At 47.7% G+C, this 16,576-nt stretch overlaps 1 protein-coding gene across 2 annotated transcripts; it reads left to right on the forward strand.

Annotated features, from left to right (window-relative positions):
• Positions 1-5,551: 5,551 nt before the first annotated feature.
• LOC143276582 (uncharacterized) lies at positions 5,552-12,350 on the forward strand. Of its 2 annotated transcripts, none has more exons than XM_076581180.1 (6): positions 5,552-5,708; positions 5,957-6,143; positions 7,433-7,581; positions 8,016-8,194; positions 11,032-11,202; positions 12,115-12,350. In XM_076581180.1, exons 1-6 carry the CDS (start codon positions 5,663-5,665, stop codon positions 12,154-12,156), a joined length of 774 nt encoding a protein of 257 aa, XP_076437295.1. In that variant the 5' UTR covers positions 5,552-5,662; the 3' UTR covers positions 12,157-12,350. The 2 variants fall into 2 exon arrangements, with proteins under 2 accessions (XP_076437295.1, XP_076437296.1); XM_076581181.1 differs by having other exon boundaries at positions 5,554-5,708; positions 5,960-6,143.
• The last annotated feature ends 4,226 nt before the right edge of the window (positions 12,351-16,576 follow it).

Consider the following 16,576-nt stretch of genomic DNA (forward strand, 5'->3'; position numbering starts at 1 on the left):
CGGTAGCAAATGACAGAGTCAATATTGCCAGCAGTACAACGGTGGTTAATTCGTGTGCTGAGTGTCAAAGTAATGATGGGGTTGAGAGAGAGAGAGAGAGAGAGAGAGAGAGAGAGAGAGGGGTCTGTCTATCTCTGCTTATGGAAGATGCACATGGTTGTATTTGTTAGGCGTTATGTCCATTATGTACACGTATCTGTTTGGAACAGAGCATAGGTGGAATATTAGAGTACTTGGTGAACTGGTTGTTTGAAATGGGCTGTTTTTTTCTGTTTTTTTTTCTTTCTTTTTTTAAGGTGTGTGTGTGTATGTGTGTGTAGTTGGTTTTTTGTGGGTTTTGTTTTGTTTGTTTGTGTGTGTGTGTGTGTGTGTGTGTGTGTGTGTGTGTGTGTGTGTGTGTGTGTGTGTGAGAACCCCCTCTCTCATCCCCTACCCCCAACCCCCCCACTCATCCCCTACCCCCACCCCCCCGCACACACACACACACTCATCCCATACCGCCAACCCCTCCATCACACACTCATCCCCTACTCCCACCCCACCCACACAACCACACACATCCCCTACCCACCCCCTTCCACCCACACACTCATCCCTTACCCCACCGCCACACACACACACTTATCCCCAACCCCCTCCCCCACACCCACACATTCATCCCCGACCCCGAACCCCCTCCCCCCACACCCACACACTCATCCCCTACCCCCAACCCCCTCCCCCCACACCCACACACTCATCCCCTACCCCCAACCCCCTCCCCCCAACCCACACACTCATCCCCTACCCCCAACCCCCCTCCCCCCACACCCACACACTCATCCCCTACCCCCCAACCCCCTTCCCCCCCACCCACACACTCATCCCCTACCCCCAACCCCATCCCCCCACACCCACACACTCATCCCCTACCCCAACCCCCTCCCCCCCACACACTCATCCCATCCCCCGACCCTCCCCCCCCACACTCATCCCCTAACCCCAACCCCCTTCCTCCGCCCACACTCATCCCCTTCCCCAACCCCCCCCCCCCTCCCATCCCCTATCCCCTTCCCCCCCACACACTCATCCCCTACCCCCCCGCCCACACACACACTCATCCCCCCACACACACACTCATCCCCTACCCCCCCACTCACTCGTCCCCTACCCCCCCCCCCCCCACACACACTCATCCCCACCCCCACACACACTCATCCCCTACCCGCCTGTCCCCCCACACACACTCATCCCCTACTCCACCCCCCCTACCCCCCACACACACACTCTCTCTCATCCCCTACACCCAATCCTCCCCATATATATATATATATATGAGCAGTGCTAATGGGTAAGGGTTAACAAGCTGTAAAATTCATGTGTGTCAGCGAGTGTGTGTATGTGGGTATGGGGTCGGTGTTAGGCGGGTGGTTGTGTTGTAATTGCAAGAATTAAGAAAAATGAAGGTAGAAAACACAACCACACACACACACACACACACACACACACACACACACACACACACACACACACACGCACACACGTTTCTACATAATTCCAGCAGCCTATAACACTGTCTGTACTCTTTTCTCGGCTCATAGTTTCGAATAAATTCCAGCGGCACCAACCAAAACAAGCAGGATTTAAAAGGGGGATGTCGTCAAGTTTCTCACGAAATTGCAGTCAATTGCAGTGATTATGCGCATCGCGTAGGAATTGACGCATCTTGTGTGTGTGTGTGTGTGTGTGTGTGTGTGTGTGTGTGTGTGTGTGTGTGTGTTTGCGGGCTGTGTGTGTGTGTGTGTGTGTGTGTGTGTGTGTGTGTGTGTGTGTGTGTGTGTGTGTGTGTGTGTTTAAATTGCTCCCTTTGTTATTCATTTTGATGCGCGCGCATTGCCTTACCTCCTCCACCACCACCCACGCACGTGTAAGCACATGCACATATACACACATGTCTACCCTCCTCCTGCCCCCCCCTCCCCCATGCACCTCTTGCCCGCTCCCCCACACGCACGCCTCGCATAGTCGCGCGCGCGCGCGCACACACACACACACACACATACACACACACACACACAAGCACGCACGCATACACATATGCACGCATGCATTCACATAGACACTCACATAAGCACGCACACACGCACCCACCTACACACAGAGCACACACACACCGACCCACACTACATATGCACGCACGCACGCACCCACACACACAAAGCGCGCGCACACACACATACATGGGAGTGAGGGTGTCCCGTGCGACAGTGTAGTGTTGGGAAAAAAAAAGGAAATTTTGGTCAACCTGACCCCTCGAATACGTCATGATTTTCGCTCTCCTTCTCTCCCCCCCCCCCGCCCCCCCCGCCTCCCCCCCTTTCTTTCTTTCTTTCTGTACGTGCGGGCATGTGTGCGTGTGTACGCGCGCGTGAGTGTGTGTTCCTTCCTTCCCTCATAGTCAGCTCAGGTGGTTGTTTTCTTTTTTTTTCTCGTGCATGTATATCTGCACGTTATTATTAAGCTGAGCTACAGGTCTGATAAGGAAAACTCACCTGTCGATGTCGTGGGCATCGTAAGATGCTTTAATCACTGGCAGTTGCACCCAGTCAGGGAGAGGTGGTTTCTTTTCCAGTTCCTGCTCCATTCATTTTGGAGTGAGGAGTTTTTTGCCGATTCAGTTCGGTTTTGGGGGCCTCCAGTGCCACTACATTTCCTGGGTCCGTGTCCGACCAGGAGGTCTGGAACTAGGTTCTAGTTCCAGGGATTTAATCTCCCTAATGTTTTTTTTTTTTTTTTTCCTCACGAGCTCTTGAGGTGAGTCAGATCGGAAGAGAGTGAAGAATGTTAGTTTTGTTGTTGCTTTTCTACAGACAGGGAGCGGCCACTGATATGTATTTCAGTTTTTTTGGTGGTGTTGTGTTGTTGATGCATTTAAAATATATACTTTAATTTCAGTGCAGTATGGCCCTGCCAATCCTTGAGGATTCAGATTTATGTATGTCTGTGTGCACACATATTCTGGTTTGTTTTTTTGACTCACTTGTGTGAACAAAGTGAGTCTGTTTTTAACCCGGTGTTCGGTTGTGTGTGTCTGTGTGTCTGTGTGTGTGTGTCTGTGTGTCTGTGTCTGTGTGTCTGTGTGTCCGTGGTAAACTTTAACATTGACATTTTCTCTGCAAATACTTTGTCAGTTGACACCAAATTTGGCATAAAAATAGGAAAAAATCAGTTCTTTCCAGTCATCTTGTTTAAAACAATATTGCACCTCTGGGCATGGGCACAAAAAAAATAAAATAAAATGAAATAAAAGAAGCCTAATTATATGCAAACTGCATTTACTGTTATATTTATATTTTTTGTATTCTCTAAACTTGGCACTTTGACCTCTTATTCTGACACAACAACAAGAGCAGTCATTATCATTTTTTGTTCAAACAGGAAATTCTTTTGCTAAGCATGGACTTTTTATTCATTTTGCAAACGTTTTGGTGCAGGTAGTAAAAAAGGGAAATTACTCTGTAATTAATGCTAGGGGACTTAATTTATCACAAGTGAGTCTTGAAGGCCTTGCCTCTTGTTTTTGTATGTGATCATTATAAACAGTTGTGTTAAGGCATTCAGCTGTACGTGTGAGTGTGTGCGAAACCCCTCTGTGTGTCTGCTTTAGCACATGCATTGTTTTTCTTGTGCTTGACTCTTGGCTCGAGTCTCTTTACAGCTCCGAAGAGTGTTCCGACGAGCCCCGCACGTTCCCCGGGTGTTAAGGTCGTCTTGGACTCACGCAATCCACCTTCCCCAGCCTCCGCCGTTGTCCTGGGCACCCGCAGGTTTCCCTGCGCCTGTGAATTTCCTGAGACTGTCACAGGGGTGTCCCCGACGCACATGAAGATTGCCGCTTTGCATGCCCTGTCTGCAGGAGGACTAGGACTCTCCGTGGTCGCCGGCATCTTGGATTGTCTGTGGCATGGACCCTCGTGTTCAGGACCAATGCGAGCCGTACATGGACGGTAGAGGATGCGTGTGCATGTGTGAGAGCAGTGCACAAGAGGGGTGAGTGTGTGTGTTCGAGCGAATGTGATTTATTTGTTTATTTATTTTTCTCTCATTCCCACTTAAAATACAAACAAACAAAGCTTGAAATGATGTGGCGAGTTGTATTAGCGGGTTAGTAAGTTTGGGGGTGGGAGGGGGGGGGGATTAAGGGAAATAGTTTTGGCGTCACTGTTTCGGTTGTCAGTATGTCTGTGTGAGTGAGTGAATAAAGTTTGGTATTGTGTATAAATTCTTGGCGCTGGCTGCACTTAATTGAGCTTCGAGGATCCGGAGACCCATTTTTCTTAAATTTTTCTTTTATTGGATTGCGCGGGGCCGGTCGGGTTGTAGGTGGGTCCTCAACCTTTACCGGTCACGTGACAGATGGTGAGAGAAAGAAATAGAGAACAATACAAAGAGGGAGAGAGGGAGAGAGAGAGAGGGAGAGAGGGAGAGAGAGAGAGGGAGAGAGAGAGCTTTGACATTTTATTATTATTCTTAGTGTTTGTTTGATTTAGATATGTGGCGTGCGTGCGTGCGTGCGTGTGTGTGTGTGTGTGTGTGTGTGCCTCGTCTGTATATGTGTGTCTTAAGTGTGTGTGTGTGTCTGAGGGGGAGAGAGAGAGAGAGAGAGAGAGAGACTTTGACGCTGCCACAACCACTGACATAAAAAATTCTTATTGTCCATTCAGCATGAAATCCCCAAGATAATAGAAACCAAATGAAATATATCTGAAAATTCATAGTCTATCTCTGTCTGTCTGTCTCTCTTTCTTTCTTTCTGTTTATCTGTTCGTCTGTCTGCATGGCTGTCTGCTTCTGTCTCTCTCATTCTCCCTGTCTCCGTCTCTCACGAGATAAGGTCTAACTCGAAATATGTCTGTCTGTCTGTCTGCCTCATGCTTTGTATGTCCCTCTCTCTTTTATTGCACACCCCCTCCCCTTCCATCTCTCTCTTCTGTCTCTCTCCCTCCCTCCCTCTGTCTCTCTCACACACACCATCTCTCTCTTTCTCTCTCCCTCCCTCTCACTCTTTTATTGCACCCCCCCTCCTCTTCCATCTCTCTCTTTGTCTCCCTCCCTCCCTCTACCTCTCTCACACACCATCTCTCTCTCTCTGTGTCTCTCTCCCTCCCTCCCTCCCTCCCTCTCTCTCTCTCTCTCTCTGCCCCTCTCTCTCTCCCTCCCCCCCTCTCTCGCTCCCTCCCTCTGTCTCCCTCCCTCCCCTCCCCCTCTCTCTCTCCACCCATCTTACCACACTCTCTCTCTCCTCCCCTCTTCTCTCTCTCCCCCCCCCCATCCCCCTTTCCTTCTTTGACATTCTTCTCATGTTTGAATGATGATTTCCAAACGCCACGACTTGTCGAAAGGTCATATTTGAAAGTGAAATTCACCATAATGTCCTGTTATTCGCAAAATTGCAGTGTAATTGTGCTGTGATTGTGCGTACCATTTGTTTGTTGAAATTGACACAGCTTACGTGTTTACCTCGCTGTCAAAACTTTGACCAAGAGGGGCGTTTAAAATTGGCCGTGTGCCGCTCAAATAGCGAATCGTCCACAGAAACCAACAGTTGCGAGAAGGAAAGCAGCGGAGATTTCAGCCAGTCTTTTAACTGTTCTGCACGACGAAGAAGAATTTTTTTTTCAAGATGAAGCAGTTTTTCACTGCTCTGCTGTTTGTCCTGTCCGTTGCAGGTAACTGTGTGTGTGTGTGTGTGTGTGCGTGTGTGTTTGCGTGTGTGTGTGTGTGTGTGTGTTGGGTGCTGTGTGTGTGTGTGTGTGTGTGTGTGTGTTGGGGTGCTGTGTGTGTGTGTGTGTGTGTGTGTGTGTGTGTGTGTGTGTGTGTGTGTGTGTGTGTGTGTGTGTGTGTGTGTGTGTGTGTGTGTGTAAATCTTTCCTTTTCTTTTTTTTTAAATTTATTTATTTTTTTTTTTTTTTTTTAGCAGAAGTAAGCAGCAGCACTAAGATCACGGGAAAGAAATGCACCAGCGGCAGTGCTGTCGTGGAGTTGTTCGGGAACCCTTGCCCGGGGGGAGAAAGTCCTTTCCGAAAACTGTGGAGGGAGAACCGAGGGTTGTTGACACAAATGAGTGTCGTCTCGCTGCGGAACTATGCCACGAAAGTCTGCAGGTAATAGTGGCTTCGTCTCTCTTCCTCTCTGTGGGTGAGGGGGGGAGGGGCGGGGGGGGGCGGGGGGGGGGTTGTGTGTGTGTATGTGGGGGGGGGGGCGGGCGGAGGGGGTATTTTTTGTTGTTTTTGTGTGTGTGTAGTTGTGTGTGTATGTGTAGTTGTGTGTGTGTGGTTGTGGGGGTGGGGGGTGGGGGGGTTAGTTGTGTGTGTATGTGTAGTTGTGTGTGTGTGGTTGTGGGGGTGGGGGTGGGGGGGGGGTTAGTTGTGTGTGTGTGTGTGTAGTTTGTGTGTAAGGGGGGGAGGGGTAGGTTTTTTTTGTTTTGTTTTTTTTGTGTTTTTTTTGTCTGTGTAGTTGTGTATGTATATGTGTAGTTGTGTGCACAACCGAAACACAAGGTCACTATTAGATAAACTGAATCTTGTACTAAAATAAACACATAAGTGAGCCAATTGATTTACATAAATTTATTTGACTATGTGTGTCTACATATGTATGTGTACATAACTACATGCATGTATATGAATGTGTATTGTGTGTGCGTGTGTTTATGTAAGTTTGTGCCAGCCTGTGTGTATGTGTATGTTAAGGTAGCTGTTAGATTCACATGTATGTTAAAATGTATTATGCAGTGTGTGTGTGTGTGTGTGTGTGTGTGTGTGTGTGTGTGTGTGTGTGTGTGTGTGGTCACATTTTGGTGTGTGTATGTAACATTGATGTAATGTTTTATGTTAACAAAAGCGTTTCTGTAAAGCACATCGAGCACATTTCTGGACAGTGTGCTATAGAAGTATCCGTTATTATTATTATATAATGTGTCTGCATTTTTTACATTTATTTGCTTATCATCATTGTTGTCTTTTTATTTACTTATTTTATTTATTTATTTATTTTATCTTTATTTTATTATTATTTTATTTTATTATTCATTATTTTTTTATTATTATAGTATTATTTAATTTATTCATTTATTTATTTTTATTTATTTTATTTTATTTATTTTTGTACGCTTATAGTTGACTTCAAGTTTTTGCGCCTTATACATATTATTATTATAAGTAGTAGTTCTTTTTTTTGTATGTATCTTTTTTTTTTTCTCAAGGCCTGACTAAGCGCGTTGGGTTACGCTGCTGGTCAGGCATCTGCTTGGCAGATGTGGTGTAGCGTATATAGATTTGTCCGAACGCAGTGACGCCTCCTTGAGCTACTGAAACTGAAACTGAACTGAAACTATTATTATTAACAAAGCCTCAAGCCACAAAGCAACCAATCAAATCTTTCTGTACTGTAGCGAGGCCATGCCGAGGGTTCGACAGTGTTTTGCTGAAGCCATCAGCGACTGTGACGCCGACCAACAACGATACCTCAACAGTCTGGCTCAGCAGACTCGCACGATCTGCAAAGCGAATGGAACCGAGATCGCCCCTTGGATGAATCATTGTGAGTACACTACATTGTCAGCAAGGACAAGGTGGTGGGCCGAGTGGTTTAGACGCTTGTCTTTGCCAATGCGGTGTCTTTGAGGGTGTGGTTTCGAATCCCATCCCCGTCCTGTGTGTGTGTGCGTGTGTGTGTGTGCGCGCGTGTGTGTGTGTGTGTGTATGTCTGTGAGGAGGGGGACGGGGGGAGGAGGAAGGGGGGTATGGGCGTGTGCGTGCGTCCGTGCGTGTGTGGTGTGAGTGTCTGTGTGCGCGCGCGCGCGAGTGTGTGTGTGTTTGTGTGCGTGTGTGTGTGTGTTTGTGTGCTCTTTATGTTTATTGTAAAGTGCTCTGAGCTCCCTTTCAGGGAGGAAAGCGCTCAAGTATTCATTATTATCATTATTATTATCATCATTGTTATTATCATTCTTATTGTCCTTACCGTCGTTGTTGCAGTGCTGGACAGGTTGACTGATAGCGATTTGGTAGCAGACGACTCCTGCCGCAGTAACTCAACGTCTCTCTTTGACCATTGCTGGCAGGCCGCCTCAGCCGTTGAAGGCATGGGGGATTTTGAGGCGTCCCAAAACTTTTTCCAGACTGCCAACATTTCGCAGCTGGTTGCCAGCAACCAAAGGAGAGTAGAGTAGTGGTGTGTGTGTTGTGTTGTTGTTGTGTGTGTGTTGTGTGGTGTGTGTGTGTGTGTGCGTGCGTGCGTGCGTGTGTTTCTTTCCTTAATGTAACGTCTTTTCACTTTGATATTAGATTCTGTGTGTGTGTGTGTGTGCGTGCGTGCGTGTTTCTTTCCTTAATGTAACGTCTTTTCACTTTGATATTAGATTCTCTCTCTCTCTCTCTCCCTCTGTGTGTGTGTGTGTGTGTGTGTTTCTATTTTTAATGCAACATCTTTTCACTTTGATATTAGATTCTGTGTGTGTGCGTGCGTGCGTGCGTGCGTGTGTTTCTTTCCTTAATGTAACGTCTTTTCACTTTGATATTAGATTCTCTCTCTCTCTTTCTCTCTCTGTGTGTGTGTGTGAGTGAGTGAGTGTGTGTGTGTGTGCGCGCGCGTGCGTGTATGTTGTGTCGGGAAGATGGAAAAGAGAGGAGCACGAGAGTAGGATGGGGGTAGGGGGGGTGAGGGGAGGGGGTATGGTGGATGGGGGGTGGGGGTGGGGAGGGGCGGTAGATAAGATTGAATGCGAAGGATTGATGGAGAAGAAAACTCATTTTCTCTGGAAATACTTCCTCTGTCAATACCAAATTGGGGTTAAACATAGCAGGGGGGGGAAAAACCTTCACAATCATACCCATGAGAGGTTGTAAGTCTTCCGGATTAAGCTGTATCCCCCCCCCCCGCACCCCCCCTCCTCCTTAGACCCCCGTCAAACATCACAATTCATGGTTTGGTTTGAAGACGGCCTGACCTTGTTTGCAATTAAAAAAAAAAGAAATAGAAATTCTGGACAGGACAGGTGTGTGTGTGTGTGTGTGTGTGTCTGTCGACGTGTTTACTGCATATGAACATTTTGAAAGTGGCTACTGAATTAACTAGAATGAACATGTAAGAGAAATTGAATGGACCGTGTTGTAGTTTCCTGTCTAACACGCAGATCTTGGGGAAACGGCTACATGTTGCGATGTGCTTAAGACGATAGCAACGTCCAATTTACCGAGGACTTTGATAAAAAATTTAAAAAAAATCTTAAATAATTGAGACACACCAAAATATTACAGCGTTATCACCTCCAGTACCGTTGTCGATTAATGATGCAAACATCAACAGCAACATACCTTTAAATACTGATTTTTGAACATTAATGGTCGGTGCCCATTAGTGCTGTAAGAAAGCCGTCTTGCTCTTGAAGCGAATGTACTTGGTTTGAATATGCTAACATACTTTTTTTTTTCTTCTCCCCCACCCCGAAGCTTTATATAATTGAATACAAAACACAATTTAATATATTTTTTAAATACTGGATAGTGTGTATCACAAGTGAGTCTTGAAGGTCTTGTCTCTTGTTCTTTGAATAAAGGAAAGGAGGAGTGCAGATCTTTTTCTTTCATTTTTGAATTTATCTATCTGTCTATCTATCTATATCAAATGTCGAATTATTCAAAGGACAACGGGCGCAATAGCCGAGTGGTTAAAGCGTTGGACTCTCAATCTGAGGGTCCCGGGTTCGAATCTCGGTAACGGCGCCTGGTGGTTTAAAGGGTGAAGGTATTTCCAATCTCCCAAGTCAGCATATGTACAGACCTGCTTGTGCCTGAACCCGCTTTCGCGTGTACAGGCACGCATAAGATCAAATACGCACGTTATAGATCCTATAACCCATGTCAGCGTTCGGTGGGTTATGGAAACAAGAACGTACCCAGCATGCGCACCCCCGAAAGGCAGAGTATGGCTGCCTACATGGCAGGGGGAAAACGGTCATACACGTACAATCCCACTCGTGTACATACACGTGAACGTGGGAGTTACAGCCCACGACCGAAGAAGGATGGAAGAAGGATGGAAGGAGGATGGAAGAAGGAGAGAAGGATGGAAGGAGGATGGAAGGATGGAAGGAGGATGGAAGGAGAAGGATGGAAGGAGAGAAGGATGGAAGGAGAGAAGGATGGAAGAAGGATGGAAGGAGAGAAGGATGGAAGGAGGATGGAAGGAGAGAAGGATGGAAGGAGGATGGAAGGGAAGGAGGATGGAAGGAGGATGGAAGGAGGATGGAAGGAGGATGGAAGGAGGATGGAAGGAGGATGGAAGGATGAATGGAGAAGGATGGAGGAAGATGAAGGATGAAGATAAAGATTGAAGATGAAGAAGATTACGATCTTCCGAAGAGGATGGAAGGAGGAATGAACGAATCACGTCCTGAGAATACCTGGGTGGCCTTCAGGTCAACACACACTGCCAGTGGACTGCTGAGTATACTGACCACGGCTCGTCGCGTCAATCTTCGTATAGTATGGTTGTGTTTTAGGCTTTTCTTCGCGTTGTGGTAGTAAATAAAAGTATAATGGATACTTATGCACATCATTTAGTATAATAGCAAGCATAGATAGTAATAGTCAGGTGAACTACACAACTTGCATGATTGACAAACTGTTGAGTAATACTAGACGGTCGTCGTCATCGTCACAGTATCTAGCAAGTGTAAGAACTACTCCATGATTTACCAATTTTCAGTTAAATTTGACACGGTCGTTGTCATCATTGTAGTAGTGTATAGTAGTAGAAGCATATAGTAGTAGCAACTAGTAGTAGTCAACATAGTTCCAAGGTGACTAACACGCCTGACAGTACAACTGTTTGGGAATATTGATCACGGTCTTGTGTCGTGTCTTAGTTGTGGTTGTTGTAGGATGGAAGGATGTGAAAGGAGGAGGATGGAGGAAGATGAAGGATGAAGATGAAGGATGAAGATAAAGATTGAAGATGAAGAAGATTCAGAGGATGTTCCTTCACATTTTCAGGGTGTTCCACAATTTCATCGCCTGCTTCGCGGCCAATCTGCAGTATGACCCAAATCGCTGCCCCGACTGGCGCAGACATCTACTGCGACCGATCCTCGTACTGCTGAGAATACCTGTGGTGGGCCTTCAGGTCAACTACACACCTGCCATGGTGGACCTGCTGTTTGAGGTAATACTGACCACGGCCTTCGTCGCCGTCATCTTCGTAATAGTAGTGGTAGTTGTTGTTTTAGCGTCTTTTCTTGTTGTCGTTGTGGTAGTAGTAATAATATTACTAATGGATACTTATATGGCACATCATTGTAGTAGTAATAGCAGCAGCAGTAGTAGTAGTAATAGTCTCAAGGTGAACTACACACTTGCCATGATTGACCAACTGTTTGAGGTAATACTGAGCACGGTCGTTGTCATCGTCACAGTAGCAGCAGTAGTAGTCTCAAGGTGAACTACACCATGATTGACCAACTGTTTCAGGTAAATTTGACCACGGTCGTTGTCATCGTTGTAGTAGTAGTAGTAGTAGTAGTAGCAGCAGCAGCAGTAGTAGTAGTAGTAGCAGTACTAGTAGTAGTAACAGTAGTAGTCTCAAGGTGAACTACACACCTGCCATGACAGACCAACTGTTTCGGGTAATATTGATCACGGTCGTTGTTGTCGTCGTCATCTTAGTTGTGGTTGTTGTTGTCGTTCTTGATGTTATTATTTTTTTTGTTGCATTATTATTATTATTATTATTTTTAATTTGTTTTGGTAGTAGTGGTAGTAGTAGCAACAGTAGTAGTAGTAACAATGAGAAATAAAATCACAATAACATTGATGATGATAATAACAATAATAGTGTGTGTGTCGGGAGGGGGAGGGGGGGAGTGGGGGGCCGGGGGGGGGGGGGGGGGGTATGTTTGTGTGTGTGTGTGTGTGTGTTGACTGCATGTGCGTGTGTCTCTGTCTGTCCGTCTCTGCCTGTCTCTGCCTGTGTGTCTGTGCTTCGGGTTGTCATTTTTGCTTTTGTTTTTTCATTTACTTGCTCGTTTTCTTTGTCTATATATATTCCCCTTTCTTCCCCCGCCCCCACCCCCCCCAGTTCGCCCAGGCAGGCAGGCACCGTGGGCCCCCATCTTTCTAAACACCTGACACAGCAGCTCCAAACAACGCACAGACGATGCTGCTGTTGTTGTTGACAATGGTTCCCTGACGGGTCGGCTCAACGTCATCGTTCTGTCTGTGTTAGCAGATACTTCAGACCACAGCCCTGCACGTGCACAATGTCAGTACAATGTCTGTCAAGCTCTGTACAATGTCTGTCAATCTCTGTACAATGTCTGTCAATCTCTGTACAAAGTCTGTCAATATATATAAGAAGTAATTGTTGGAATTTGTGGAAGCAATGATTCGAAAGTTGGCAGTTGTGCGTTGTGCGTTGTGTGTGTGTGTGTTGTGTGTGTGTGTTTTCGATTTGCTGGGAATATTTAGAGAACGTGTGGAGTGAGTTTGAATTAACAAACCCTAACCTTTAACCCCAACCGTGATCCTAACAAAAACTAACCCTAAACCTAGCAGTAACTAACTCTAATGCTAACCATAACCCCAACTGTAACCAACACTAACCCAAACCCTAGTCGATCCTAATGCTAACGCTAACCTTAGTCGACCCTAACCAACCCAAACTAACCCTAAACATACCTAACCATTACCCTATATTTAGGGCACGTATATTCGCATGCTTGCTTCTCATTTATTTCTGACAGAACAATCAGTTTCACCAGACTGGTGTGGTGGTCAGATTAAAGTGGAAAAAAAAAACAAACCCTAACCAAACGAACAAAAAACAATATAAGTATCGAGGCGACTCTTGAAAGGTCTTTTGCAAAGGAAGCAACTCTTCACGAATAACCTTTTTTTTTAGAAGGCAGTTGTAGCCTCCCTTCGATTAACCCGTTGGATGGAGAAAAGTGAGGAAGCGGTAACATAAATTATGACAACATAATAATCACAATGCGTTCACGCACACGCACATACGCGCGTATGCACACATACATGGACAGAAAGACCAATAGACAGTGAAAGAGAGAAACAGACAAGAGAGGGAGGGAGAGAGAGAGGGATAGACAAGGAGGGGGAGGGAGGGATAGACAAGGAGGGGGGAGGGGGGAAGAGAGGGAGGGAGGGAGGAAGAGAGAGAGAGAGACAGGGAGGGGGGGAGGAGAGAGAGAGAGAGACAGGGAGGGGAAAGGGGGAGGAGAGAGAGAGAGAGAGAGAGAGAGACAGGGAGGGGAAAGGGGGAGAAGAGAGAGAGAGAGACAGGGAGGGGAAAGGGGGAGGAGAGAGAGAGAGAGAGAGAGACAGGGAGGGGAAAGGGGGAGAAAGAGAGAGACAGGGAGGGGAAAGGGGGGGAAAGAGAGAGAGACAGGGAGGGGAAAGGGGGGGAAAAGAGAGAGAGACAGGGAGGGGGGGGGGGAAGGAAGAGAGAGAGAGACAGGGAGGGGGGGGGGGAAGGAAGAGAGAGAGAGACAGGGAGGGGGGGGGGAAGGAAGAGAGAGAGACAGGGAGGGGGGGGGGAAGGAAGAGAGAGAGAGACAGGGAGGGGGGGGGGGAAGGAAGAGAGAGAGAGAGACAGGGAGGGGGGGGGGGGGGAAGGAAGAGAGAGAGAGAGACAGGGAGGGGGGGGGGGAAGGAAGAGAGAGAGAGAGACAGGGAGGGGGGGGGGGGAAGGAAGAGAGAGAGAGAGAGACAGGGAGGGGGGGGGGGGAAGGAAGAGAGAGAGAGAGAGACAGGGAGGGGGGGGGGGGGAAGGAAGAGAGAGAGAGAGAGAGACAGGGAGGGGGGGGGGGGGAAGGAAGAGAGAGAGAGAGAGACAGGGAGGGGGGGGGAAGGAAGAGAGAGAGAGAGAGACAGGGAGGGGGGGGGAAGGAAGAGAGAGAGAGAGAGACAGGGAGGGGGGGGGAGGAAGAGAGAGAGAGAGAGACAGGGAGGGGGGGGGGAGGAAGAGAGAGAGAGAGAGACAGGGGAGGGGGGGGGGGGAGGAAGAGAGAGAGAGAGAGACAGGGAGGGGGGGGGGAGGGAAGAGAGAGAGAGAGAGACAGGGAGGGGGGGGGGAGGAAGAGAGAGAGAGAGAGACAGGGAGGGGGGGGGGAGGAAGAGAGAGAGAGAGAAGACAGGGAGGGGGGGGGGGAGGAAGAGAGAGAGAGAGACAGGGGAGGGGGGGGGGGAGGAAGAGAGAGAGAGAGACAGGGAGGGGGGGGGGAGGAAGAGAGAGAGAGAGACAGGGAGGGGGGGGGGGAGGAGAGAGAGAGAGAGACAGGGAGGGGGGGGGGAGGAAGAGAGAGAGAGAGACAGGGAGGGGGGGGGGAGGAAGAGAGAGAGAGAGACAGGGAGGGGTGGGGAGAGAGAGAGAGAGAGAGACAGGGAGGGGGGGGAGGGGAGGAAAGAGAGAGAGAGACAGGGAGGGGGGGGGGAGGAGAGAGAGAGAGACAGGGGGGGGGGAGGGAGAGAGAGAGAGAGACAGGGGGGGGGGGGGAGGAAGAGAGAGGGGAGAGAGAGGGGGGGGGGGGGGAGGAAGAGAGAGGGAGGGGGGGGAGGAAGAGAGAGAGGGAGGGGGGGGGAGGAAGAGAGGGAGGGGGGGGGGAGGAAGAGAGAGAGGGAGGGGGGAGGAGAGAGGAGGAGAGAGGGGGGGGGGAAGAGGGAGGGAGGGGGGGGGGGAAGAGGAGGGGGGGGGGAAAGAGACAGGGAGGGGGGGGGGAAGAGACAGGAGGGGGGGGGAAGAGACAGGGAGGGGGGGGGGAAGAGAGACAGGGAGGGGGGGGGGGGGAGAGAGGACAGGGAGGGGGGGGGGAAGAGAGACAGGAGGGGGGGGGGGAAGAGAGACAGGGAGGGGGGGGGGAAGAGAGACAGGGAGGGGGGGGGGAAAGAGAGACAGGGAGGGGAGGAGGAGAGAGGGGGAGAGATTGAGAGAAACAGGGGGTGTGTGTGTGTGAGAGAAACAGAGGGGGGGAGAGAGGGAGAGAGAGAGAAACAGGGAGAAGGAGACAGAGGGAGATACACTGAGGGATCGCTCAAGACGCGTCACGCCTGTAAATAAACGAGCAGCAGTCCATTCACAAATTGCTGTTAAACAGTTGATAAAATAATTGCACATTGTGTTTTCAGTTCCCTGTTATCAAAGCTTTGGGGTTTTTTTCCCCTCCAAATAAACCGCTAGATTTTCGCCATGCATTGATCACACACACACCACACTATTAATAGGTTAGGCACGTCCGGGTGGAGAAATGTACAGGGGTATAAATATCAATTATCACAGATGAAACCGAACACAAAAAAGAACACTTCAATCCAATGAATACTGTACATCTTCAAGTCGTCTGTATGTGCGATAGTAGTGATTGATATGGCGCCTATGTTCGGTTGGAGACCAAGCTCAAAGCGCTTTACAAACATGGGATCATTTGCACAACAGGCTGCCTATCACCGGCTGACCGCTGCCACTGGGTGCTCATCATTCGTTTCCTGTGTTATTCAATCAGATTTCAGGCACTCACACCTACACACTCACAGACATGTAACATTTTACGTATCACTCGATCCATTCTTGGGTCTCCTACTTTCGCTTCACAGCACTCACTCAGTTCTAGCTCTACATAAGCCTGGTCTTTCTTGAAAAATCCACTTACACACTGTGTGTAAAAAATTAAAAAAAACCACATGAAGTCATCTTCCCGATACGGGAGCGACAAACTCGCCCAGGCCCACAACTCGCCTGTATATTTTGTTCTGCAGCACCTGGCATGCGTGACATGTCCTTAAATGATTTACCTTGAACCAGAATGTGGTTCTCGTACTCCATATCAAAACAAAAATGGTTCTGAAAAACAGTACATAATTCTTCCAACTCCTCCATAATATTAAAACAAAAATGGTTCTGAAAAACAGTACGTGATTCTCCATATTAAAACAAAAATGGTTCTGAAAAACAGTACATAATCCTCCATGTTAAAAATGGTTCTGAAAAACAGTACATAATTCTCCCTACTCCTCCATATTAAAACAAAAATGGTTCTGAAAAACAGTACATAATTCTCCATATTAAAACAAAAATGGTTCTGAAAAACAGTACATAATTCTTCCAACTCCTCCATATTATTAAAACAAAAATGGTTCTGAAAAACAGTACATAATCCTCCATGTTAAAAATGGTTCTGAAAAACAGTACATAATTCTCCCAACTCCTCCACATTATTAAAACAAAATGGTTCTCAAAAGGTTCTCAAAAACGGGAAGGAACCTACGCGATTCTCCCAACTCCTCCATATTATTAAAACAAAAATGGTTCTGAAAAACAGTACACGATTCTCCCAACTCGTCTATATTATTAAAACAAAAATGGTTCTGAAAAACAGTCCATGATTCTCCACTACTCCATATTAAAACTGAAACAATGAGCGAGAAGGAAAGGAAAAAAACGCCGTCAATGACACGCATAGTTTCACATCTCGGATTTCAAGATGATCATGTGAAATGTGACCAAACACAACAGCTACCATTCGGACAAG

The sequence above is a fragment of the Babylonia areolata genome, chromosome 32 (assembly GCF_041734735.1).
Source record: "Babylonia areolata isolate BAREFJ2019XMU chromosome 32, ASM4173473v1, whole genome shotgun sequence".
Taxonomy (NCBI): Eukaryota; Metazoa; Mollusca; class Gastropoda; order Neogastropoda; family Buccinidae; genus Babylonia; species Babylonia areolata.

Excerpts from the sequence above, each read along its gene's own strand:
- LOC143276582 (XM_076581180.1), top strand. The coding sequence starts at position 5,663 with ATGAAGCAGTTTTTCACTGCTCTGCTGTTTGTCCTGTCCGTTGCAG. Across the intron at positions 5,709-5,956 it reads GTTTGTCCTGTCCGTTGCAG|CAGAAGTAAGCAGCAGCACT; the intron begins GTAACTGTGTGT and ends TTTTTTTTTTAG. Across the intron at positions 6,144-7,432 it reads TATGCCACGAAAGTCTGCAG|CGAGGCCATGCCGAGGGTTC; the intron begins GTAATAGTGGCT and ends TCTGTACTGTAG.